General features: G+C 43.5%; 4 protein-coding genes across 8 annotated transcripts; 3 read left to right on the forward strand and 1 right to left on the reverse strand.

Annotated features, from left to right (window-relative positions):
* Positions 1–1,795: 1,795 nt before the first annotated feature.
* Positions 1,796–3,623, forward strand: cycsb (cytochrome c, somatic b). Its single transcript, XM_028980391.1, has 3 exons — positions 1,796–1,951; positions 2,852–3,026; positions 3,134–3,623. Exons 2-3 carry the CDS (start codon positions 2,858–2,860, stop codon positions 3,277–3,279), a joined length of 315 nt encoding a protein of 104 aa, XP_028836224.1. The 5' UTR covers positions 1,796–1,951; positions 2,852–2,857; the 3' UTR covers positions 3,280–3,623.
* Positions 3,624–4,703: 1,080 nt separating this feature from the next.
* Positions 4,704–9,793, forward strand: LOC114791210 (uncharacterized). 3 transcript variants are annotated; one of them, XM_028981858.1, is made up of 6 exons: positions 4,704–4,902; positions 5,028–5,700; positions 6,178–6,253; positions 7,788–7,904; positions 8,625–9,548; positions 9,630–9,793. In XM_028981858.1, exons 2-5 carry the CDS (start codon positions 5,127–5,129, stop codon positions 9,265–9,267), a joined length of 1,410 nt encoding a protein of 469 aa, XP_028837691.1. In that variant the 5' UTR covers positions 4,704–4,902; positions 5,028–5,126; the 3' UTR covers positions 9,268–9,548; positions 9,630–9,793. The 3 variants fall into 3 exon arrangements, with proteins under 3 accessions (XP_028837691.1, XP_028837692.1, XP_028837693.1); XM_028981859.1 differs by having other exon boundaries at positions 4,704–5,700; XM_028981860.1 differs by lacking the exon at positions 7,788–7,904.
* A 930-nt stretch (positions 9,794–10,723) lies between these two features.
* nxph2b (neurexophilin 2b) lies at positions 10,724–14,963 on the forward strand. 3 transcript variants are annotated; one of them, XM_028981863.1, is made up of 3 exons: positions 10,724–10,741; positions 11,495–11,649; positions 13,622–14,963. In XM_028981863.1, the coding sequence occupies exons 2-3, from the start codon at positions 11,590–11,592 to the stop codon at positions 14,366–14,368; spliced, it is 807 nt and encodes a 268-aa protein (XP_028837696.1). In that variant the 5' UTR covers positions 10,724–10,741; positions 11,495–11,589; the 3' UTR covers positions 14,369–14,963. The 3 variants fall into 3 exon arrangements, with proteins under 3 accessions (XP_028837696.1, XP_028837695.1, XP_028837694.1); XM_028981862.1 differs by lacking the exon at positions 10,724–10,741 and adding an exon at positions 10,770–11,366; XM_028981861.1 differs by lacking the exon at positions 10,724–10,741 and adding an exon at positions 10,770–11,300.
* A 471-nt stretch (positions 14,964–15,434) lies between these two features.
* Positions 15,435–23,634, reverse strand: spoplb (speckle type BTB/POZ protein like b). Its single transcript, XM_028980529.1, has 12 exons — positions 23,449–23,634; positions 22,134–22,233; positions 19,389–19,520; positions 18,880–19,001; positions 18,491–18,642; positions 18,256–18,383; positions 17,982–18,159; positions 17,789–17,844; positions 17,564–17,686; positions 17,242–17,384; positions 16,533–16,586; positions 15,435–16,444 (listed from the first exon to the last, which is right to left on the reverse strand). Exons 3-12 carry the CDS (start codon positions 19,464–19,466, stop codon positions 16,300–16,302), a joined length of 1,179 nt encoding a protein of 392 aa, XP_028836362.1. The 5' UTR covers positions 19,467–19,520; positions 22,134–22,233; positions 23,449–23,634; the 3' UTR covers positions 15,435–16,299.
* Between the last annotated feature and the right edge of the window lie 654 nt (positions 23,635–24,288).

Here is a 24,288-nt window from a genome sequence, read left to right on the forward strand (position 1 = left end):
CAGAAGAATGTCACTTATACCATTAGACCAAAAAATATATAATAATTATGTTACCTTGTTATTGTTATATATAAAAGAGAATAATGAGGTGTCAAAATTTAAAATGTCAGTTTAAATAAAGCACAAAGACTCTTTTAACATGGAACATTCAACAACAGGCAGCTTGTACTGGACCCTGTGGACAGATCTAGTTTGTCCTTCATGACATTAAGCACACTGAATATATATATAATATATATATGATATATGTCAATACTTAGTAAATAAAGGGATATGAGCTTGATGAAGCCATAATTAGTCTTTAATCAACCTTCCTGTGGCACAGCGACCTGAGTTTTCTTGCTGGCAAAGTCACACCTGTAAAATCCTCTTCTGGAAGGCTTTCAACTGTGAGCAGGAAAAGCTCTTCAGCCTGCTTTGGGATATGGAAGGTGTTAAGCAAGCAACATGTGCTTCAGCAAAAATATGTGAATACATTTTGTCGATATCATGATGGCTAACTAGATTAAAATTCTGTTTTTAAATTGTTGGACTAACCTGACTGCTGTGCTGAACTTGCAGAACACTAGATGCCTTAAGACGTCTTCTTCCAGCGTCTAAGGTCCCATTTAGACACTTTTGATCGGGTTAATGTCACTGTCTTCAATACTTAAAAAAAAGGGGCTGTGGTCTGATTACAGGGAAGCGGCCCCATAGTTTGAAGGTTGCTAGTTCGTCCTGACCCCCCAAGGTGCCACTGAGCAAAGCACTGTCCCCACACACTGCTTCCCGGGCACCTGTCATGGCTGCCCACTGCTCACCAAGGGTAATGGGTTAAAAGCAGAGGACACGTGTTGGTGTGTCACCATGTGCTGTGCTGCAGTGACAATCACTTTCACTTTCATGTCTCACACTCAGCAATACACCTCCATAATGAAAACAGGACATTTTCCAAATATCAGCTATAAAAAGGCAATTTGAGATACAGTAAATATGTTATTGGAAGCTTACAGGAGGTCAGAAAATTGCACCCTGACAACAGTCTCTGTTCCACCACAAACTAAATTATTCTTATCATATACTTTACAACTGTACACTACAGCACTATAGCAGTCAAGCTGTCTTTGTTTATGACATTGTTCTAAAGCAGTCATCAATTCACCTGTCAATATTTTGGTTTTATTACTGGTTTATTGGTTATTCAAATTAAATACAAATGGAATGGATTTGCACAAGCATAAACAGCTTGCGACTTTGGGACCCTTTCGACAACCTGTCGAAAATCGGTAAACTAGAAGATGTCCCTCAAAGCATTTTGGATTTTGAGATCATTAGCTAAGTGGGCCTTGAATTTCTTTATCGGATGTCTGACCTTTCATCATCGCACTTCTCCTTGAGAGTGCTGCAACTGTTGCACCATATGCTGGAGGCCATAAAGGCAGGACAGACAGGTCAGAAAGCATGTGGGCTCTACGGCCACGTGGATGTCTCACACACACACACACACACACACACACAGAAATCACATTAAGAGCTGAGTTTTGATAAAACGACGGAGAGGTAAGTACACAGACCACCGTGTCACCTGACGTGCCCACGTCGTCAATCACGTAACGGCGCACACGCAGCACAGATAAGACAGAACCGACAAAAAAACGAATCTCAATATATATGTCTGTTGATCTTTCACGGCCATAAGCTCACGTTAATAATAAATATTATATGAAAATATATATATATGTGTTGCAGAAATACGTCTGTAACTTCGCTCTGTTCTCTTCCATAGATGGAGGTTCGCGATCCGGTTCGCCGAGAGCGACCACGTGACGGGACAGCGGCGGGTGGTGACGTCACTTCCCCGTGCCGCTAAAATGATGTGACCTTCGTCGGCGACCGAGCAGGAGTGTAGTACCGGCCGGCGAGAGGATCCCGTTACCTCGAACGCGCGTCAGCGGCTTTCTGCAGTCAAAAGGTAAGACCCTGTTTCATTCCTTACGGTCACAAGAAGCGCCATTTCAGGCGGCGGCCCGGATTTCGATCCAGTTGCGGCGCTGCCGGCGTAATGGTGGCGCGTCCCTTTTTCGGGAATAGCGCAGCGTTGCGTAAGGCGAGCCGGTAGATTTTTCATCGTGTTCAGAACCGCGTCTTCGCACTGGGCACGAACGCCTATTCGGAACTTTAAACTTTTCGGTCCCGACTGAAGCCGGGTGGAGTTTGCGCAGCGCTGCGTTCGGAGTCGGTAACCCGAGCCCTCCGCCCGTCTCCTTGGCCGAGGTTACGATGCTAATCCGCTAACCAGGTAATTGTTCTGAAAAAAAAGCGAGGGAGAAATCGGCGGCCATGCGCCAGCGGTGACCGGTTTTAACTCAATGGATTTCACCAAATTATTATTAAATCGGACGTTGTATTTCCCCCCGTTATCATGCTTGGCACACCGTGATCCGGTTTTGCTCGCCGGTCGTGATTCAGACGTGACTAATGTCGCCGGGATTTTTTTTTCTACCTCTTTCTCTCATTCCGCGGTGATGAAACCGAAAGCCCTGAACGCATTTCACCGAGCACGGCGCTTCCATTTGCCCCTCGCTGGTGCGTGCGTGTGTAGGCCCTCCGAGGGCATAGTTAAATACAGGTCTGTGAAGATTTAGCTGTTTAAGCCTCGCATGTTCAACGCACACTGAGCTTAAAATCAACGCTTCGTGGTTATCGGCGTCAACGTGGTGAGAAGGTCATTTCTTCCCCGCCTGTGTCGTCTTGAATGTGACGTGACCTTCATTATACCTTCAGCTCGGGGTGGATGGGGAATTACCTTGTTTAACTCGTTTTCGTGTTTCGTGGCGTCTGTACAGAACAATTTACTGTGTTCCTGCCCCAGGATACCATGGGTGACGTGGAAAAAGGCAAGAAGGTCTTCGTCCAGAAGTGTGCTCAGTGTCACACGGTGGAAAACGGCGGAAAGCACAAAGTGGGTCCTAATCTGTGGGGGCTTTTCGGTCGCAAGACTGGCCAGGCAGCGGGATTCTCCTACACAGATGCTAACAAGAGCAAAGGTATAGGTCTTATTATTACAAATTCTGCTATCCGTCCTGTGACAACGAGAACCTGTGAACATATTGATTCAATTTATTATTATTATTATTTTTTTTCCCCCTCAAAGGCATTGTATGGGGTGATGACACTCTGATGGAGTACCTGGAGAACCCTAAGAAATACATTCCCGGAACAAAGATGATCTTCGCTGGAATTAAGAAGAAGGGTGAACGTGCAGACCTTATTGCATATCTGAAGTCTGCCACTTCATAGAGCTGGTTTCCCCTCCCAGTGCTGTTTTAATTTGTCGTACACATTTGTCCATAACTTGCTGTCTGAATGCAAGGACATTCTGGATGTTACTCATGGCACACATTATGCCTTTTTATTTAATACAAAACTTCATTCTGAGATGTCAAAAGCGTCAGTTTGAATACAGAGTTACTGCAGGTCTCTGGATCTCCCCTGGGAACATGGGAGTGCGTCCACTGGTTTCAGAGGAATTAAGTTATTTAACTGTACTAAGTATTCTGGGTTGTGTTGAGTGAGGGGGGGTTTATTGGAAGCTATGATAACTGTATGTAACCCGAATGAAGAATAAATATGTAAAAACTGGAGTATGCTTTTTTTTTTTTCTCCCCTCTCTCCTCCTCCGCTCTTCACGAAAGGCCTGTTCAGTCGTGTGTGTGTGTGTGTGACAAGAATCCTTTCACGTGAGTAGCTGCTTGGGCCAGAATAGATCACCTACTCAGGGATTTAGATTAAAGTCTTTATTATAATCCTGAATGAAACAGCAATTGTGTTTTTTTTTTTTTTTTTTTTGGCCTTGAATGAGTGTTTTATATCCATGTATAAATCGGCCAACTTTGCTGGTTTACATTACCCTGCACTGAGAAATTATCGCTCTGTAATGTTAAATTCTTCTTGATCTTAAGGAAAGTTCACTAAAGTCCTGATGCTGGCTTTACCTGGAGTGGCACGTGTTTAATTTGATGGGATAAAATCAGTCCAAATGATTGTTCATATGGATGTTTGTGGTTTATGTGATTCTTCTAACTTTTTAATTGAAAATGCTGATTCCTTTCCTGCTAAATCAGCTAAGATATTAAACCTATTATCGCCAATGCTTGGAATTTCACAAGAACATTTAAGGGCAATAAGATTGCAGAGCTCATCCAAGGACAAAGTTCACACACTGTACACAGCACACTTCATTCTGTTTTTTTTTTCCAGTTCCCGTGACTCACCTGTATTCCTACATTGCTTAATAAATATACATTTATGACATTAACCAGACACCCTTATCCAGAGCACACTCACATCAAACTTCTAATCTACAATTGTGTCAATAATGCAGTACAACCCAATTATAGTTATACTAAAGAGACTAGTCGACAATGGTAAAATATATTTTTCATACATTTACAAATTTCGCTTTCCATCACACGTGAACTATCGTTTTATTTAATACAGTACATGTTTTTAAGAAACTATAAAAAAAAACAGATCAAATAGTCATCGTGTGATGGAAAGAGAAATTTAAAGAAGGATTGCTTTAAAACGAAAGTCATTATTCTTCGTCTGCAGTTAAAGCCAAGAGTGGCAACTCCTTCACTTCCAGCAACGAGGAGGATCCTCGGCAGTAATCTCTCGTCATCTCGGCTTCTTCTCGCGATACTTCGAAGATCCGGGGGGCGGGGCCGGCCCGCGCGCTGCTTCTGAGTCTGACGTCTTCGTTCGGGCTTTTTCGCGGGATATTTGGATTTCAGGTGTCGGTTCACATGCGGCCAAAAGTGCTTTAGAAACTTCGGCACGCCCCTCATCCCCCTCGCCGGAGCAGGGAAAGCGTTAAGTGAGAAGACAGCCGCGTTTTCCTCTCGGCGCGAATCCGGATTTGTGAGTTGAAGCCTGTTAGCATGCTAGCATCCCAGCCCGCGTCTCCTCTTTGCCCGAGCAGCCGGGTGTACAGATGAAATTCGAAGCACCGCGAACACTCAGTTCTCTTGCCTGTTTATCGTTAGGTGGTGACCCTCTGACATGCCACCAGTTTTACGAGCGGAACAGTGGCCAGGGAGGACCAGCCCGACCGAGCCTTGAGAGCCACACTGGGCGCGTCCACTATGAGACGACCAAAAGCGTCCTCTGAGGCTAAGAAAGAGACCGCGCCGCGACGCAGAACTTCCACGAGGACTTGCAGGCACTTTGCAAGCGCCTTCTGTCCGTCCCCGCCGCTGGTCAACCAGGTCGTGATTGTTGACGAGTTGGACAACGAGAGCGTCGGTTTCAGCGAAGACGACGATCCTGCCTACAGCCATGGCCACAAGAGCGGTCTGCCTACGAAGAGGCAGGCCATTGTCTTCCCTTATAAAGGTGATGACGACGAAGATGACGCTCGCACGTTGTCGCAAGGCGAGAGAGGTTCTCCTGCGGCGCACCACATTTCCTTGCACGGAGGATTTGGAGCTGCGGTCCCAGAGAGCCGGAGTCCGGACTCTCTCCTGGCCTGCACTTCAGGCATGGGCGGGGTGTGGGGCGCCACCAGGCTGGATGGGAACGACTCCGACACGTCCTGCTCTTCGGCGAAGTCCATGGTGTCTGGTCCCAGCACACCAGCAGGAATTTGCCCCAGCTGTGAGAAGCTCTTTGATAAAATGAGGCGTCAGAACCAGGGGAAACACAACGGCAAGACAAAAGGTGGGCGAACGTTACAAATCAACAGGAAGTTGGCATTCGAGTTATTGTTCTTAATGTTGAATTTGGTGCTATCTAGTGGCATTGATATTACATTTGGGACAGTGCAGTAGTGAAAATGGAAGTGATTGTGACACAGCACAGCACCCAGTGCACAGAGTGAAATGTGTCCTCTGCATTTAACCTGTGCCCTGAGGGAGCAGTGGGCAGCCATGACAGGCGCTCGGGGAGCAGTGTGTGGGGATGGAACTTTGCACAGTGGCACCTTGGCGACAACCTTCCAATTACGGGTCTGTTTCCTTACCCGCTAGGCCACCACTGCCCCCTCTGTAACATAAACAGTCACCATTAAACACTGATTTGATCACTGGACATGATATAAATAATTGGACATTTTTCATATTGCAACGTTTGCAATATAATTCTGAGCATGCGCTCACAGAACCGCCTTGTGCTTGATTTCTCTCTTTTGGCTTACAGATCCGGCTTCTTTGGCTTATGACCAGTGGGTTCTCTTGAAAACGTGGAGACCAAGCAGGGTACGTCACATAAAGGGGTGAGTCAATAGTTGAAACCCATTCTGCTGTTATATACAGACGTGGACAAAATTGTTGCTAACTTTCGGTCAATGAAAAAAAAACTCCACAATGGTCACAGAAATAACTTTAATCTGACAAAAGTATTAATAAATACAAATTTTGTGAAACGATTCCTGTAACGGTCAGTGAGACTTCTGCACCTCTCAGCAGGTATCACTCCTCATGAGCAAACTGCTCCAGTTGTTTCATGTTTGAAGGGCGTCTTTTCCAGACAGTACGTTTCAGCTCCTTCCAAGGATTGAGGTCATAGCTCATAGAAGGCCACTTTAGAATAGTCCAATGTTTTCCTCCTAGCCATTCTTGGGTGTTTTTAGCTGTGTGTTTAGGGTCATCATCCTGCTGCTTTCTGACACTGGCCAGCATATTTCTCTTTAGAATTCCTTGAAAGTTTTGAGATTTCATTGTACCCTGGATAGATTCAAGACTCCCTGTGCCTGATGCAGCAAAGCAGCCCCAAAACATATCAGAGCCTCCTTCATGTTTCAAAGTAGGGACTCTTCTTGATATCCTTCATTTTCCCATCTGTGAACATAGAGCTACTGTGACTTGGCAAAAAGTTCCTTTTTTTTTTTTATTCATCTGGGGCAGAAGGGGCCTAGCGATTAAGGAAGTGGCCCCGTAATCAGAAGGTTGCCGGTTCAAGTCCTGATCCGCCGGGGTGCCACTGAGCAAAGCACCGCCCCAACACACTGCTCCTCGGGTGCCTGTCATGGCTGCCCACTGCTCACCAAGGTTGATGGGTTAAATGCAGAGGACACATTTTGTGTGCTGTGTATCACAATGACAATCACTTCACTTTCATTTGTCCATAGGACATTCTCCCATACTTTGGCATATTCCAGTCTGGCTTTTTTATTACTTGTTTTCAACAATGGAGTCCTCTTTGGCCGCCTCCTATTGCTCAAACATCGACAGATGGTGCGATCTGACATCGATGTTTCTTGAGAATGAAGTTCACATTGGATCTCCTTAAAAATATTTCTTGAATCTTTTGTTACCATTCGGATTATCTGTCTCTATGATTTGTCATCAATTTTCTTCCTGCGTCCAGGGTGGTTGGCTAGAGTCCCATGAATTTTAAATTTCTGAATAATATTTGCAACATCTAGCTGCTTGGAGATGGTCTTATAGTCTTCAACTTTAAACTACTTCCTTCCTTTCTTCCTCTGGTCCATGTTGAGTGTGGTACACACCATGTCACCAAACAACACAGTGACTACCTAGAGCCCTATATACAGGCCCACTGACTGATTACATTAGTCTTTTCTTGGGATACCATCACGTCCAGGCTTCTTCCATGAGTTTTTTTAAATTTATTTTTATATTTCAGTTAAAGCATGGCTGAAAAGCATTTTTTGTTATTACTTTTGTCCAATTAAAGTTATTTCTTTGACCATTATGAGTTTTTCTTTAATTGACCAACACTTTTGTCCACTTCTGTATGCTGATGTGTATGAAGCTTATTTGTGTGATACCTTGTTGCGTACTCAGGAAGTTGTGGACCAGTCTGAGACACATTAGGCAGCTTGCCCTGAAACGGACAACAGGGTCTGAGGAAACACAGTGGTTGAGCGCAGCTTGTTCCAGACCTCATGTCTTTCTGAGAAGGTGACTAATCATAAATGTCTAAGTAATTAATTCATTAAAAATATATAATACATACCAAATATCATATACAGTAAATATAGCAAGTCTACATAAATGCCAGGCTTTTAATAACCTGTATAATTCCAATGGAAAAACAAATTGTGTGTGTGTGGTGGGGGCACTCTCTTGGGTTCACACTAGCCATTAATTAGAGAGACTAATTAACTCCAAATAAAGTTCAGTGGACCTGGTAGGATTTACCTGACATTTACTCAGTACAGCTGAAGCCATGGTTCATAGAGATGAATCTCACATCAACGCAAGGATGAACCTGAGATTACACGCAAATCAACTAAAGAATGGCGTCACCGGAACAAAATTACCGTTTTGGAGTGGCCCATGCCGAGCCCAGAGCTAAATCCACTAGATGGTCTGTGGGGTGACCTGAGGAGGGCCCTTGCAATCTGACACGTTTGTAAGAATTTTGAAAGAAAGAGCTGGCAGATATTGTGGGCAAGTCCAGATGTGCCATGCTGAGAGACTGAATGCTGTAAGGTGCTTCCACAAAGTATTAGTTATAAGGTGTGCAAAATTATGCAGCCAGCTTGTTTGTACATTTTTATACTCTTTCAGCCTGACAGATTTTTTTTTTTCAGTTGAATTGAACAAGTTCAATTGTTTGGTTTCATTTTGTTAATCACAAAAAAAAATGTTTTTTTTTTTTTTGTTTGTGTTTACCAGGACTTTACAGCAATGCAAGAAATATACAGGCAACCTCAGTATCACAGCACAGGCCAAACAGAAGCATCCTCCGAGACATCAGAGGCCCTTGCGCAGTTGGCCATTGATTGGTGGGGGAAAGGGCCAGAAGAAGAGGAAGTGGCAGCATCTAGGGCTGGATGGAGAGAGGCGACATACAGCACAAGGCTGTTTAGTTCTGGCCGAGTCTCCCAGTGAAAGTGTGGGATCTTGGGGTGAAATGATAAGCAACACTGGGTCACGGGGACATGTTAGAAGGATCCCAGACCCTCAGGGCAGTACTAGCTCCTGCCCGGAGAGTCGCTGGCAAGTAAGCGAGAACGGGGTGGCAGCACATAGGATGAAACCAGTTCGCAGAAAAAGCAGGCACAAGAGCGGTGTTGTGGAAATAGAAAGTGCCCCGGCAAACCAATCGGATTGGTTCGACTTTCCCAGCAGGCCTTGGGGGGGGTCTGTTCTGTTCTCCAGTCTAACGCCTGACGAGGAGCCCAGATTGGCGAGGAAGTGTCGCCCGTCTCTCCGCACTTACGAGTCCTGCAAGCCCAGAAATGGAGACTTCAGGTCTATGCTGGCCTCCCTGGAAAAGAACAAGAGTATTTTGTTTAAAGAAGATGAGCAACCCTAGACTTGGTTTAGTTTGCCATGTTGTGGACAAGTTGAGTTCGGCCAAAGAAGCAGTTGGATGTTAATGTTTAACACATGTTTACGTTAATATTTGCGTGTTTAATTAATAGTTAACATTAAACGTTGTTGTACAATTTATTTGTCTCATTGTCTTTAAAATAAGTAAATATGGTATGAAGTGACTTGGAAAGGATCCACCTCTGCCTTGTAGACTCTCCACTGGTGTCCCTCAAGGCTCAGTACTCGGCCCTCTCTTTTTCTCCTTCTACACGAGATCACTTGGTGAGGTCATTTCCTCACATGGAGTATCCTACCACTGCTATGCCGACGACACACAACTCCTATTCTCTTTTCCTCCCTCAGATCTACATGCTGCTTCCAAAACCTCTACATGTCTAACTGACCTCTCATCTTGGATGACAGCCCATCACCTCAAGCTTAATCCCACCAAAACTGAACTAATATTCAGATTCTTTACCACAACAGGATCTTGCTATTTACCTGGACAACTCACTGCTATCCTTCTAGTAACCTTGGAGTAACAATAGACAACCAAGTCTCCTTCTTGACTCACATCAGCTCTCTTTCCCTCTCATGTAGATTCCTTCTCTACAATATCAGATGAATCCGCCCTTATCTGTCAACCCAGGCCACCCAGATACTGGTTCAGTCCTTAGTAATCTCACGACTGGACTACTGCAACTCCCTTCTAGCTGGTCTACCACTATGCACCATCTGACCTCTACAACTAATACAAAATGCAGCAGCACGACTGATCTTCAACCTTCCCAAATTCTCCCACACCACCCCTCTGCTACGCTCCCTCCACTGGCTCCCAGTAGCTGCACACATCAGGTTCAAAATACTGATGCTGGCCTACAAAGCCAAACACGGAGTAGCAACATCCTACCTCACAGCCCTTATTATACCTCGCACTGCACCTCGTTTACTCCGAGCCTCCAGTACTGCTCGCCTGGTCCCTCCATCTCTGAAGGTAAAAGGAAAACATTCATCTAGACTCTTCTCCGTCTTGGCCCCTCGGTGGTGGAATGAACTTCCCCTCGAGGTCAGAAAAGCTCAAGTCACTGAGCACCTTCAAATGGCAGCTCAAGACCTTCCTCTTAACTTGTAACCTTATTGTCTGTCTTATGTATAGAAACTACAACATATTGAATAAAAAGATTGTATTCATAGTTGGGGGTCCTAGTGAACCAGAATTGATCACTTCATTAACATGGAAGCACGTTGTAAGTCGCTCTGGATAAGGGCGTCTGCCAAATGCCTTAAATGTAAAATGTAAAAGGTGCCCGTAACATCACAGATCGTGATGTGAAAGTGTGCGCATTTGGCGAGGATCGGCCGCGCGGTGGCGCCAGAGGCTTTTAATTGGCGTCTAATGTAGCGTCCTGTCGCGCCGTGTTCTTTCTGGCCCTTTAATAACCACCGGCAGTACATTACAAGTGGAATCTTGCGAGGTAACTGCATTTCTAAGTGCATCAGTACCCGGATAAGTTATGTAATAAGGTTTTTGGGGGTTTTGGAGTTGCCATTGTCCTCTTCATTATAGCTTTATCATCTCTCTGAAAAGGCGGATTTGATGGGTCTGAAGGAAACGCGAACATCCCAGTTGTTTGATCCAACGGTACGCGTGTGATATAATCGATTGAGAGTGAGGTCATACGAACCAGGTATAAACCAGCGGGTCCGAGGAGGGACTCGAACTCGCGGCCGAACTCCAGAGCGAAGTCCTGATCCTCGCCGGACGACATCTGCGTCTCTCCTCCCCCCGAGGACCGCCCGCAAAGCTCATTTTCTTCCAAAAAAAAAAAAACCCCAAAACAATGATTTGTCGCGCGTTGTGACGGGGACGGATGAGGACGTCTAAGAGGATTTGAAGCCGGAGTCGCGCCGGCGAGTCCAAGAAGGCGATTATATTCTGGCGACCGAGGCCGGGGCGGGATGCTCCTTCGCAGGCGCCGGCTGTAGCGCTCGGTGGCGGGCTCTCCTGCAGGGTTCTTCAGCGCGCCGGAAGAGGTCGGTCCCGGTTCTAACCTGCTGAGACCTTCGCCTGAAGTCCACTTTCATCCCGCCGATTCAGAAGTGCTTATTTAACCTCCGATTCATTGTTAAAGGACATCGTGCTTCTTCTTATTATAAGTAGTTATTTATTTCCCCCTAATCTCTCTCTCTCTCTCTCTCTCTCTCTCTCTCTCTTTTTTATTATTCAGTTGAGGACAGTTATGGTGCACAACTCACCGAATCGGCACAGTTGAGGGTGAGACTGGGTGTCGCCTGTTCTTGACTGCTCTTGTGAGGGACATTCATGAAAAACGGCAAGATGCCAAAGCTTCGCCAAGTCCTGCTGGTAATATGTTTTCATACGGTAAGGTGCATTGCTCACTTACATTTTTTTCTTCTTTGCATTTCCGAATCAAAAAGGTGCGCTTGAATTGCTATGGTTTATACAGAAAGTGTGTTTGGTGTTTTTATATCAAAACCCCGGTTCTCCAGGGGGAAATCCCATACGCACCATATTCCACCCGAGCTAAAGGTTATCTTTCTTAACCACAGACTGCTTTATTTTAATCCATCAATCTGCTCTGGGCAGGTTTTTGCAAAACTAAGATTCATTTTCCCGTGTTAATATCCTAAATTGACTTTAGTTGGGCCGTGCGCTGGAATAAAACGTCAACCAGGCTTTTAGCCAGGACGTCTGCTTAAATCTAAAGGACATCCGCTGTCGCGCTACCAGCCTAACTCCATCTCCAGGGACCCGTTCTACCTTCATCCCAAGCTCAATTATGCTCTCTGCCTCATCCTCTCCTTTTAAATGAACTATGAAACTCATATTGAGCATAAAAAAAAACAAACATTTGAGGGCGGATTAGGAGAGGCTCTGTAATCTCTGGCTCATTGATTAGTTTTTGCTTTCTTTTTCCCACAAGAGCTTATGTCAGAAACCCTAATCCTTGCTTGGATTGTGTCCGTCTCGTTGTGCTTTTCCCTCCTGTCCCAGTTCACTGTAGTGATGGACCTCATCCTTGAATCAGAGGCAGCTTTTTCATATGCGTTTCCATACCTGTTCTCATAACTCATTATTTAGCTTCATGCACCGATTCTCAGTCAGCGTGAAAAGCCATGGCTGTGAGGTTTCTGGGAATGTCACTTCGCATTCATTTGGAAATGGGCTTGAAGAGTAGTCGGTGTTTTTTTGGGGCGGCAGATCCTACGTTGTTGCTGGATTGAACATTTGTGGAAACAGGTACGAGGTGCTAATGTGAGCCAGGCACTGAAGCCCGTAACGAAGCTTCTGTTTGTCAGGTCTTGTTAGAGCAGATTGGCCCGCTGGGGTTCAGTGATTTCTGCACTCATCAGTAGACAAATTGTCTCAAAAATGTCAGGGATGTGTTGTGATCCCTGCGCTCATCTCGGCTCAAAGCTGCTTCCCCTCGGTGTGATCTCACTCTGAGGTTCTCAGACTGCGAAAGTGTGTGTGAGAAATGCTTGCCCTCCTTCCTCAACCCTTTCTTCTCCCTTCTGAAGAGCAATGCCCCAAGGTACCCGGTCTGAAGTGCAAGCAGTTTTAAAGTGCCATCTTACAAACACTCTGTAGGTAAAAGAGACCGAGAAATAATAAATTAATGAGTTCCACCCTACTCTGTCCTCAGTGTGGGCCAGATAATGGCCCATTTAAAGGACTGGTGTGTCTTAAAATTGAGCTGGAAACGGGCTTTGATGCAGTAAAAGGGAGATTAAGAGGAAAGCTTCAAAATGGTTTTGTCCAGCAAACGCTGTGGGGGTCTTCCTGGTGGGCATGTGTACAGTAGCATGTACTTCCAGCCAGAGCGGTTTGTCAAAGTTGAAATGTTGACTCATTTAAAGGATTTAATTTTGTGCCAATAGTGTCCTTCAGCACTGGGGTCTGGTACTGAGCACCGAACAGAATGCAGGAACTCGCGGTCTCTCCACACCATTACACTCCGTTTGCATCATTTGCTTTCCACTGTTGGCTTCAAATCCCTCCATGCAGTCTCATTATTCTCTTCTTTATTCCTAATGTTATTCATGGTCATGAGCTCAAACTCATATTGTCCACAGTAGGAACACTTTTAACAGTTTATTTACATTTAAAAGCAGCCTGTCAAGCAGCAACTGCCTGACATTAGTTTTATCCATTCTCAGATAGGAGTGTTTTACTTTTTAACCAAAACTACAGCTAAACGCACTTCAAACGACATTTTAACAAATGCAGGGGAACAAATGCAGAGATGATATTTGAGCTGAAATGACCAGATCTCACACACAAATTCAATCAAAAGTCTGTATTCACACTTGACCTCCTCTTGTTTTGAAAGGTTGCTCGTGCAGCAGAGAGGAACTCCATGTTAGGGCTGCTGAGCTTGAAGGAAGGTGAGAAGGAGGGGAACGGCTCTCCACACGAGTCCCACCCTGGTCTCTTGAAGCCCATGAGGCTCTTTGCCAGGCCAATTCCAGATGACGTGCAAACCAGCGCAACCATAAACTCCTTCAATGGCAAGGAGCTGTGGGGATGGCTGGCCAACCAATCCGAGGCAGAGGAGGTGCTGGTCCGGTCCAAACGAAGGCCCATTGTCAAAACAGGCAAGTTCAAGAAGATGTTTGGATGGGGTGACTTCCACTCCAACATCAAGACCATCAAACTCAACCTTCTCATCACAGGTAAGATTGTGGACCACGGCAATGGCACCTTCAGTGTCTACTTCCGCCACAACTCCACGGGCAAGGGCAATGTGTCGGTCAGTCTAGTTCCGCCCTCCAAAGCTGTGGAGTTCGAAGCCGCCCAGCAGCAGGCCGTGGAGGAGGCCAGGGACTCCAAGGCTTTCAATTGTCGCGTGGAGTACGAGAAGACCGACCGCAGCAAGAGGACCTCTTTATGCAGACATGACCTGGAACGAGTGTGCTACCAGGAGCAGACCCAAAGTCACGTGTCCTGGCTGTGTTCGAAGCCCTTCAAGGTCATCTGCATCTACATTGACTTCTTTAGCACAGACTACAGACTGGTGCAGAAGGTCTGTCCAGACTATAATTACCACAGTGACACTCCATACACCTCCATGGGGTAACCTGGTCTGACAACGTTCACTTCTTCAGGTTCCCACAGGCCCTAGTGCGAGGGTTACTCAGGCTGTGCTGAAGACCATTACCTTGACTTCACTGAAGACCAAAAGTCTGCATTCCTGATTCTTCACACTGGTTCTGAGTCAGGGGAGATGATAATCTTGCTAATCAATAGTTAATTAATTGTGAGGTTTGTAGGCCTAATTTGAAGGCCTTAATTCAATAAACTTGCTAGTAGGTGCCATGACGGCGTCATTCAACAGCAATATGTAGCCTGGCTGCGTAACCCTGTTCTAGAGCCTGATCAGTTGTTGTAAACCCCCACCCCCTTTTCCACCCATGTGATGATGACATTATAGCAGGACCTCTTGTCTGTTGCGTTTCAGTTTTTGTACTGTGACCTTGAGGGGAAAAAAACCCAAGATCATGTATTCCTTACCAAAGGCCATTGTAATCAATATCTTCATCTTGCCCTTGTATTGTACTGGTTTTTACAACTGCTGTTCTCCAAACGTTCTAAAGGAAAATCGTTACCATGGCGTAAAGTGTTACCATTGTCACATCAAACCATTGTACATGTGCACAATTAAATGATTATTAGACACCACGGCAGTGACCAGAATACGTGTGTGACTGGTAATGGTTAATTTTGCAATCTTCAGCTATTTGTTAAGTACTGAAAAGCCCTTAATTTAATACATTTGCAAACCACCAGACACACCTTTAAAACACTTGGATTGTGTTCCTGAGGGACAAGGTAAAAATATGTCCCGTTCACAATGTTTGTTCATCTTGAATCCAGGATTAATTAGAATAAAAATTCAGTTATTTGGCCAAGTCAATGTTTTCCCCAAGTCAATTTAACATTTGTAAAGTTGTCTTTCTCATCTTAACGCATTTGTATATCTAGCATAAACAACATAGACAGATGGAACACCACCGCCAAGGTATTCTTGACTTCATTGTTTATACTGTATGTGCAAATGGAAAAGTGGCACCAGTCAGTATCAACCAGCTGCTGAGTCCTTAGTCATTGCAAGAAAATAATCACACAGACAGGGATGTGTTTTTGTACCACAAAACATTTTTATACCAGAAACGTTAGAACAGTCTGATGTTTTTTTAGGGACTATTTTCTGTTGAACCAGACCCAGTCCATCTTTAAGGGACAAAAATAAAAAAAATTCTTGGCGTCCCATCATGCAAAAGGATTTTTATAATAATAAAAAACACAATGCACCAAAAGTAACACTATATTTTCAATAGATTTTTTTTAAACCACAAACATACTTGATCAGGAACACAAAGTAGTACTCAGTCGGTTTGGCTACTTAAAAAGAAATAAAAATTTGTTAAAAAAAAACAAAAAAAAAACTTCATTTTATCCAATGGAGGGGTGCAACATCTTCAGTTTGGTTTTGTCCATAGATAGGTACATAAACTCACCACATTTAATCAAATTCACATGCCTCTAATATGGGCATTAATTAAAAAAAAAACAAAAAAAAAAAAAAACACCAAAAACATGTGGTCTTAATCTGGATATGCCACACTTTTCCCAACTGAAAATACAGATGAACATCAACAGAATAAAACTACTGCATTACAGGAAAACTAGTGCAATCTGGAAAGGTCCAATGTCAGTCGTAGCAGGCACAGGACCACATACATGATGGGGGCGGCAGAACAAGTTAAGGCCATTTTAAAAATGACGTCTGTGGCATTAGAGCTCCAAGACTCCTTGTCTGGAGGCCAGGGAGCTGGCATGGAAACACTCATGCTTTTAAGTCCTTCTCCTCTCTGGTGGAGCAGAGTGAACAGTGGAACAATTCGGTCCTCCCACTTCGACTCTCAGGACAGCATCAGAGAGAAGTGGCAGATTTTTGTTGTTGTTATATTCCTCTCGTGTCTTTATGCAGTCTGTTAAAAACTAGGGTCAGGACTGTTTTAGGCGCTTCCTGGGTAGGCCAAATGGGGGGCACTGAGCTGAGGCTAGAGCACGGAAGGCCTCTGCCACCAAATGAGGGTGGGACTGTATCATTGCCTTCCAACCAGCAGTCTCCATAATATCTGCAGCATGACTGGGGGGGAAAAAATTAGTCAGAATCAATGACTATTGGACAAGTTTGGCTAAACAGCACTGGAAAACAACAGGAGGGTTTTATGTACTTGCTGTTCCAGTTCTTCCCATCTTTACAGCCCAGTTGTCTCAAAATACTGCATCTGAGGAGTAACATAATTAAGACATTAGTCGTAAATCATAAACAAAAACAAAGAAATGGCCTGCTAAATGCAGTAATAAAAAATAGACTCTTTGCTGAAGGCCTTTACTAAACCAGCCTGGAATTCAAGACTAACCTAAATGGCCACTCATCTATTGACAACTCGCAAGTCTTCAAAGTACATTCAGTTGGTTTATATTGATCCTTTAACTGGAGGGACAACTTTCTCAATAATGAAAAAAAAAACCCCACAAGTTTACTTTCGGTTTAGATCTGACTATAGCAGTTGGGGAATATTATGCCGTCTAGGATGTTATTTCTGGCTCCCATTAGAAATTCATTGTACTCTTTCACTGCACCAGGACCAAAAACAACAACTAAACATCAGTATCTTCTTGGAGAGTCTTTGCACCCTTTTTCCAGCAATTTCACTAGACATCTTACTGCAACATTGTAGATTAGCAGCAAGATGTTACTAAACTGATGGTCAGATATTCACAATTTCACTCAAATTACAGAGATCACAACATTAAGCATTAGTCTCCGTTACAAGGTCGACAAGTATACAAGCCTCCAGCTGGAGCTCCTCCTAGAATCACATGACAAGACTTGATTCTTTGAGTACGGGTTCACCTAGCTGTGCATGTTGAGCTCACCTGTTGATGAAGTCTATGGCTTGTGCTTTAAGCTGCTCAGCGCTGTGCAAATCAGCCAGGATAAGGATGTCAGCTACGTTCTCCACTGACAGACTATTACACAGTGCTTCTTCACACATGACCTTTAACCTCTCCAGAGCATACTACCCAGAAGGAAGCAAACATTAACATACAGACACAAACAAACACAAAAACAAAAGGTAGGCAGGCATACACATACATACAGAAAAATAGAGACATCGATGGAGACAACATCAGTCAGATTCAAATTTCCAGTGACCCTTCACAAGTCCCACCCAAAGCTGATATATACCATATATACCTTGTCTGCAGCAGCCAGCAGGTTGTCGGCCATTTTCTCCAGGTTAGGAGCTTTCCCTGTGTAAATGAATCCCATCATCTCTTTAAAGACAGCAGGCTCCACATCACTAATGTCAACACGGTTCTGTAGGAGAGCAACACACACACACACGCACCCAAAAACTTTAATATTAAAATAATAATGATGCCGACATAAAACACCCCGAACTGTCTTTTAATGTCCTACCTTTGTACTCTCCTCCATTTTGTGTTCAAACATGGCATTGAAAACAGGCGACCTTGCTTTAATGGTTAAAAAAAAACAAAAAAAACATTAAATTTGGTAAATTTATTCTCATTTAGATAAAAATGGGCCCAGCACACAGCATAAAGCAGAGCAGAGTGCAGCATAAACAGAATGTACAGAACATACAGCTCACCTGCCAGAATTGATTTATGTGCTTTGAACTCCTGACCCCCAACAAAAAGGCTGCAGTCTGTGAACCTCGACCCTTCCCAAAGGCTCCCAAGGTCGTCGGACAACTGGCATTCTGGGACTTTCAACATATTCATGTTGGAGAAGCCTGAGATGTTCACAGAATCCTGCACTACACTAACCTACAGGAGCAAACAGGAGAGGGAGTATTTAATTTACAATTCAGCATTAATACACATTATTATGCAACGATTCACAAAAGCTTATTCAGTAATTACCTCACAGAAAAGTGTCAGTTTGTCATCGGGAAGCAGTCCGTTTGCTTCATCGAGAAGAAAATCTCTTCTAATAAATTTTTTGAAGCCCCAGTCTTTTCCCTGGACAAAGCGATAGGCTCTTTGGCTTTCTGTAAGCGAACAGGAGCAAGTTTTTGACAGCTATGAAGCAAACCAGGATTACATGTACTATGTCAACACTAATTATGAGGCTCAGAGAATCCAGGAAAACACATACCCATGGCTTTAGTCTCTTCTCTTTTGGCGTTTAGCAAAGAAAACTTAAACTTTGCCCTGACTTCACTTTTAGGGCAACTAACAAGGAGTAAATAAAGGGAGAGATAATCTTTACTCTCATCGTCTAGTCCCTTTGGGTTCACCCTAAGACACCTGAGAAGAAGAAAGTAGGGGCGAGGAAGAGAGGAGAAATATATAAGTGAGAGAGGGAGAGAAAACTTTGGTCCAGGTTTAAGATGAACAGATAGCCTGAAGCCACACAACATGATACTCCATAAAAAATAGACAAGCCAACTCAGCAGTCTGTGGCTTGGAAAAGCGATTGATTCAAGGATGAGCCACACTGGGGGGCTGTTTCTAATGAATGGCTAAGGTGCTGGATAGGCTCACCATTTCATCTTGTCGTTGGGGCCAGAGGAGAAGGTTGAGCTCTTCAGCACCTCCCCCATCTCCTCCCGACAGAAACTGAAGTTGTTGATCGTCCACATATATGAGAACTTGACAACTTTCACCTGCAGAACAGTCAAGACATGGGATCATGTGTGTTTATTTGTTTATCTGACACTACTGTGTGCTTTATGAACTGCTGACGCAACATTAGGAGGCTTTGACATTTTTGTTTACCACTAAGCTCCTACAAGTCCATTCTTCAAGCCACCGGGATACTATTGGTTTATCCTTCAATGTCAAAATTTACTAATAATAGTAAAACTCAATAACAAGAAGTTTCAAAAGTTGGGGAAATATAGCTTATAGCACCATGTCATAATGCAATATAAGGAATATTTATACCAGAATACATCATGATTACATCAAAATGAGCCAGATATTGTCTTTCAGCCTCTCGCGGTGGTTCAAAGTGAAGATATCCCCTTTCCCACTCAAATTCACACACCGACCTGCGTGTAACACCAGCTCTCTGCCACAGGTCCTGATGTCATTTCCCCTGGGGGAGGGGGGGTTGGGACCCGTGACATGGCCAGCTCCTCCCTGTCTGACGTCCTTTTTCAGGATCACGGCTTAATCTTTAACTACAAAAACAAATGGAGGGGAAAAAAAAGGATGACAGGTCAGTGGTAATGGTTTTGGCTTGGATCACACAAACTATAAATCTACAAGTTTCAAATGGGAGGAGCCCATAGTGACTGAAAGCTCTCATGCACCCTGGATGATTTGTTCCTGTAAATATGCAAGACACACAAGTGTAGTAAAGGGCTTCCATCTTCCACCAAACATGCAGACAGACTTTTCAACCCTGACTAATGTCATTTTAGAAAACAATGTTGTGCATGTGTGTTGCATACTTGGGAGGTCACAGACTGGGGTGCACATTTAATTTACCTTTGATTTAGAGTCACAGTAACTGGTAACATATCCTAAATCAAATAAATGCCACTCTTCTTTTTTAATGAGGTCACTTCAAAGTGCTGATGGACAACAAAATATATTAGGTTCGATTATGTTGTGATCTTGTCCAATATTAATTCAGTTAAGAGGTTCATTGAAAAGCAAGTATTATCCTGAAGGGATCTCTACCTTAAAAAGTTTGAGATCTCAACTATTTATCTCTGTGTGTGCGTTTTTTTGGTTTACTAATTACACGCGCCATGACGGAAGGTGGTCTTACTAAACACCGGGCAAGAAACCAGTCCCGGCAGCTGAACCCTGACTCGTGCAAGGAGGAGGAAGTGGCAGCAGATGATGTCGGGAGAGTGGAGGATAAAAGTGATGTAGTACGATGGGGCAGTGGTGGCCTAGCGGTTAAGGAAGCGTCATCAAAAGCAGGGCTGCACGATATATCGAAAAATTTACGTTATCGCGATAATAGTATACGTGATATCTGTATCGCAAAGAGTTCGAAATAACGCTTTTTATTGAACAGAAGCCAGTAGGTGGCACCAATAGCCAATACCTACTTCTCCGGCTTCTACATAACAGGGAGGTGTCTATTCTTCTCCTCCAGCCCTACACCTCGTCTTTCTGGTGTAAAGTTTCTCATGGCTGGCCTCCGCCGCCACACTATATTGAATGTGGAAAACAGTATGGCGGCGAGGAGAGTAGTATGTCCAAATTCATTGTATTCAAAAAACAGTAGACGAGAAGTACCCGGATGACCTACTACTTCCAGCCGAATTCTGTATTAGGCATTCGATGGACACTCACTATCCCATAAGGCAGCGGAAGAGGTGGCATCATATTCGAAACATGGCGGGAAATGGCTCTTTTCAAGTGTAAGTACCTTAAGGAGAACATTGTTCATTGTGGTTAAATTACACTTGTGAGAAAATGCCCGCTGTAAAAGTAAAAAAAAAAAAAACAACATCAACACAGCGAATGTAGTCCGAATTCCATTCATACTACCCTCATTCATACTATATAGAACATACTGTTTTAACGGTAGCACAGTATGTACAAATTCAAATGTAGTACCTACTCAAGTAGAATGCAATTTCGGACGCAGCATTAATTTAGGTACCAAGGTACAAAAAGATGGGCCCCTGACTATCTTTATACCCGCCTCCCAAATAGGTGATATAATGCTATTGGCTAGACTGGGCCATGTAATGTTTACATGTTAATATAATTTTTTATTTATGTGTATGTTGACAATATGTTAGTGTTTCCACTACACACCAATTTCTTTAAGCCCTGTACACTATGTTTAATAGTATTTTCTTATTTTATTTTTGTTTAATAATATTTTATATATATATATATATATATATATATATATATATATATATATATATATATATATATATATATATATATATATATATATATATATATATAAAAAACAGGCAAGGCAAGGAAATATTTAGTTTAAAAGATGCTCTTGTTTTAAGACACTCATGATGAGTGTATGGTTACATGTAAATAAAAAGCAATCATATTGTTTTGGCAGGTCTATGGTAACAGCAAACCAGAAATCACAATATCATTCATAATGTTCTGAAGTCTAAATATTTGCAACTTCCTTGACATATTGTTTCTTTTTAACCTGAATTAGATTTAATTAGATCATATGAATATATATTATGTTTATTTTAGTACAATCATTACATATATAAATTATTTAAAAAAAATAGCTAATCATAATAATAATAATTTAAAAAGCATTTCTCTAGGGAAATGTTATATCATAAGAAATATCATTATCGCAATATTCAACAACAATATCGCATATTTTCCCAATATTGTGCAGCCCTAATCAAAAGTACCGCCCCCACACACTGTCCCCGGGTGCCTGTCATGGCTGCCCACTGCTCACCAAGGCTGATGGGTTAAAAGCTGAGGACACGTTTTATTGTGTCACCGTGTGCTGTTCTGCAGTGTCTCACAATGACAATCCCTTCACTTAAACACTTCTACCGTTTCCTCAGTCTGCTGCTGGGACCTGGCCAGTGTGGCCTAAAGTGGATAACTCAACAACTGAAGGTCACTTATGCAATTGATGATGTTGCTGAAGATTAATATTAAGCAATAAAAAAGTGTGTTTTTTTTGCCCCCTCCATGGCACAGGGTTGGAACAGGAGTCACATGGAGCAAACTTCCTTTCAGCTACCAACCGCAGGTAATGTAGCAGAAACAAACCCCGAACTGCCCACTAGACCCCTTAACAATCCCTGAAACCTCCCTCTTACCTTCACTATGGAGAAAAGCAGCTCTCTCATGCCAATTAGAGCATCATCAGAACGAAGCGGACACAGTCAACGGCTTTCCGCCATTTCTCTACAGCTCATCCTGGAGACAACGGAAAACAAACAGAAGGAGAAAAACTGAAATTACAACCTGCAAATACCAAAAGGTTTCACATTACACCAAAACTAATCTACCATATAAGAAGTTTTTTTTAAACCGTTCTGCGCAGATGTAGTGTGCTGTAGCGCATAACTAGCAGAGGAACAGAGCCATGAAACCCTGTGTAGGGCGTGTGAGAGTAGATCTAAATCTAGTTAATAGGGAATATGTTTTTTTTTCTTTCTTTTCACAAATGCACAGAAGCACGTCAACCCCACAGGATCCCAGTACACAATGCAGCCATACGAACATGCAAATTCGGACCCGAATACCTTAGCTCCTGAGTGCTAAAACAATATTTACACCACCCCCCCCACCATCTAAATTGATCTCAGAAATGTAAAGACCCTGAAGGCTCAGGCAGAACCCTGAGTGAATCAGTGAAGCCTGACAGATGGAGAAGACACCAGTTACGTCAAGCAACTAAAATCACTAACATTACTAATAAAACCGATTCAATAAAGTTCCAGCCATATTCCCTTTCAATAAGCCCCGAAGTAGCTTAATGAGCAGGGGTTATGAGTCAAAATGATTAAACTTCTGCAAAAAGCAATGGCTGAAGTCTTATTAATCAAGACTACTGATTGTTAGTTCTGCATGTGTAGTGCCTCAGCAATTAATTAACACATCACGGCGTAGTGCTTGTATGATGGAGCATATACGACTACGTTGCATGAAACAAAGAACTTTCTCTGCCTGCGTTGGTGCGCCTGATTAGACTCTTGACCACTTTACTTCCGACCAGAAGCTGAACGTGAGCTCTCGTTAATATTACACAGCAGCGTAGTCACGTCAGCCTGGCAAGGTTAATATTCCGAAATGACAAAGACCACACGGGGATAACGTTACGGAAATAAAAGATAAAAATGAAGCATATGGAAGGTGGCCGGTCCGGCCCGAATCCCTCAGCTCGGCCCAAACAAAACACTGCCGGGCGAACCGACGTAACAGGCAGCTGACAACACGAAAACAGCCGAAAAAGGACGGCGTTACAAACCACGGAAAGTGTAAAGGAGCCGTGTTCGTCTGAAACCACATTCTTGTTCAAAAATGCCAACGGCGCTTCTTTGTCTGAATAAAATACCTCCGGAGCAGCCAGGACTGGCTAGAAGAGCTAACGATAAACCCCGAAATAAACATAAAAAGACGTTTACGCACCTCTCCCATCATTTATCCACCTTAGCCAGAAATAAACTGGTCGTTATATGACAGGTAGGGACGAGCAACTATATTTGTACAATCGGAGTAAACTTTGGGCCCTTTAATTTGGATGAACTGGGGCTCCTTCTTTCTTGGTGCTGTTCAAAACACACACAGGCGTTACGCCGCCTGCCTGCTGCTCCGCTTCCCCAACGCTGCGCGCAGGCGCGGCGCGCATGCGCAGATCACAGGGCGGCCGGGACCCCTCTTCTCGCGAGAGGTCCGGCCGCACCAGCAGTTTAATGGACATTTGGCGAGATCGGACGAGGGCTGACTGGACGCGTTCGATGGGCGAGCCTGGCTTGCTGGTGCTGAGGCAGGTGAAGCAGAAACAATCGATTATGTAAGGGTTTATACCAAAGGGGTTCGTTTGCAAGTGACTTCAAAGCACGTCTTGTCTATGAATTTGCAGATCCTGTTGAAAAATGAGCAAAATTATTATTTTGCTTTGATAGTGTAAATTCCATGTTTTTTTTATTATAGAAAATGAGCTATTTTGGCCACGAGTTTAGAGACCGAGATAATAACACATAACGGTTATTATTAACATTTGACAGATGTTCGGTTTTTGGAAGTTTTTATGGATCACTAAAAGGATTTTTAAAAGTCTCGCTGTGGATGCCATAAATCATTGTGACTAGGACATGAGAGAAGATCTTGCTAAGCAGACTCATATTAAGCTGCAAGATAGTGGTCATGATGTCATGTTCTCCTTTTTTTCTAAAACGTAGAATCCCTTTCATTGTCTTGAAGAGAGTGGCAGTCAATTGAATCATACTGACTTATAAGGGACAAGTC

This window comes from Denticeps clupeoides, chromosome 5 (assembly GCF_900700375.1).
Source record: "Denticeps clupeoides chromosome 5, fDenClu1.1, whole genome shotgun sequence".
In the NCBI taxonomy this organism is placed as follows: Eukaryota; Metazoa; Chordata; class Actinopteri; order Clupeiformes; family Denticipitidae; genus Denticeps; species Denticeps clupeoides.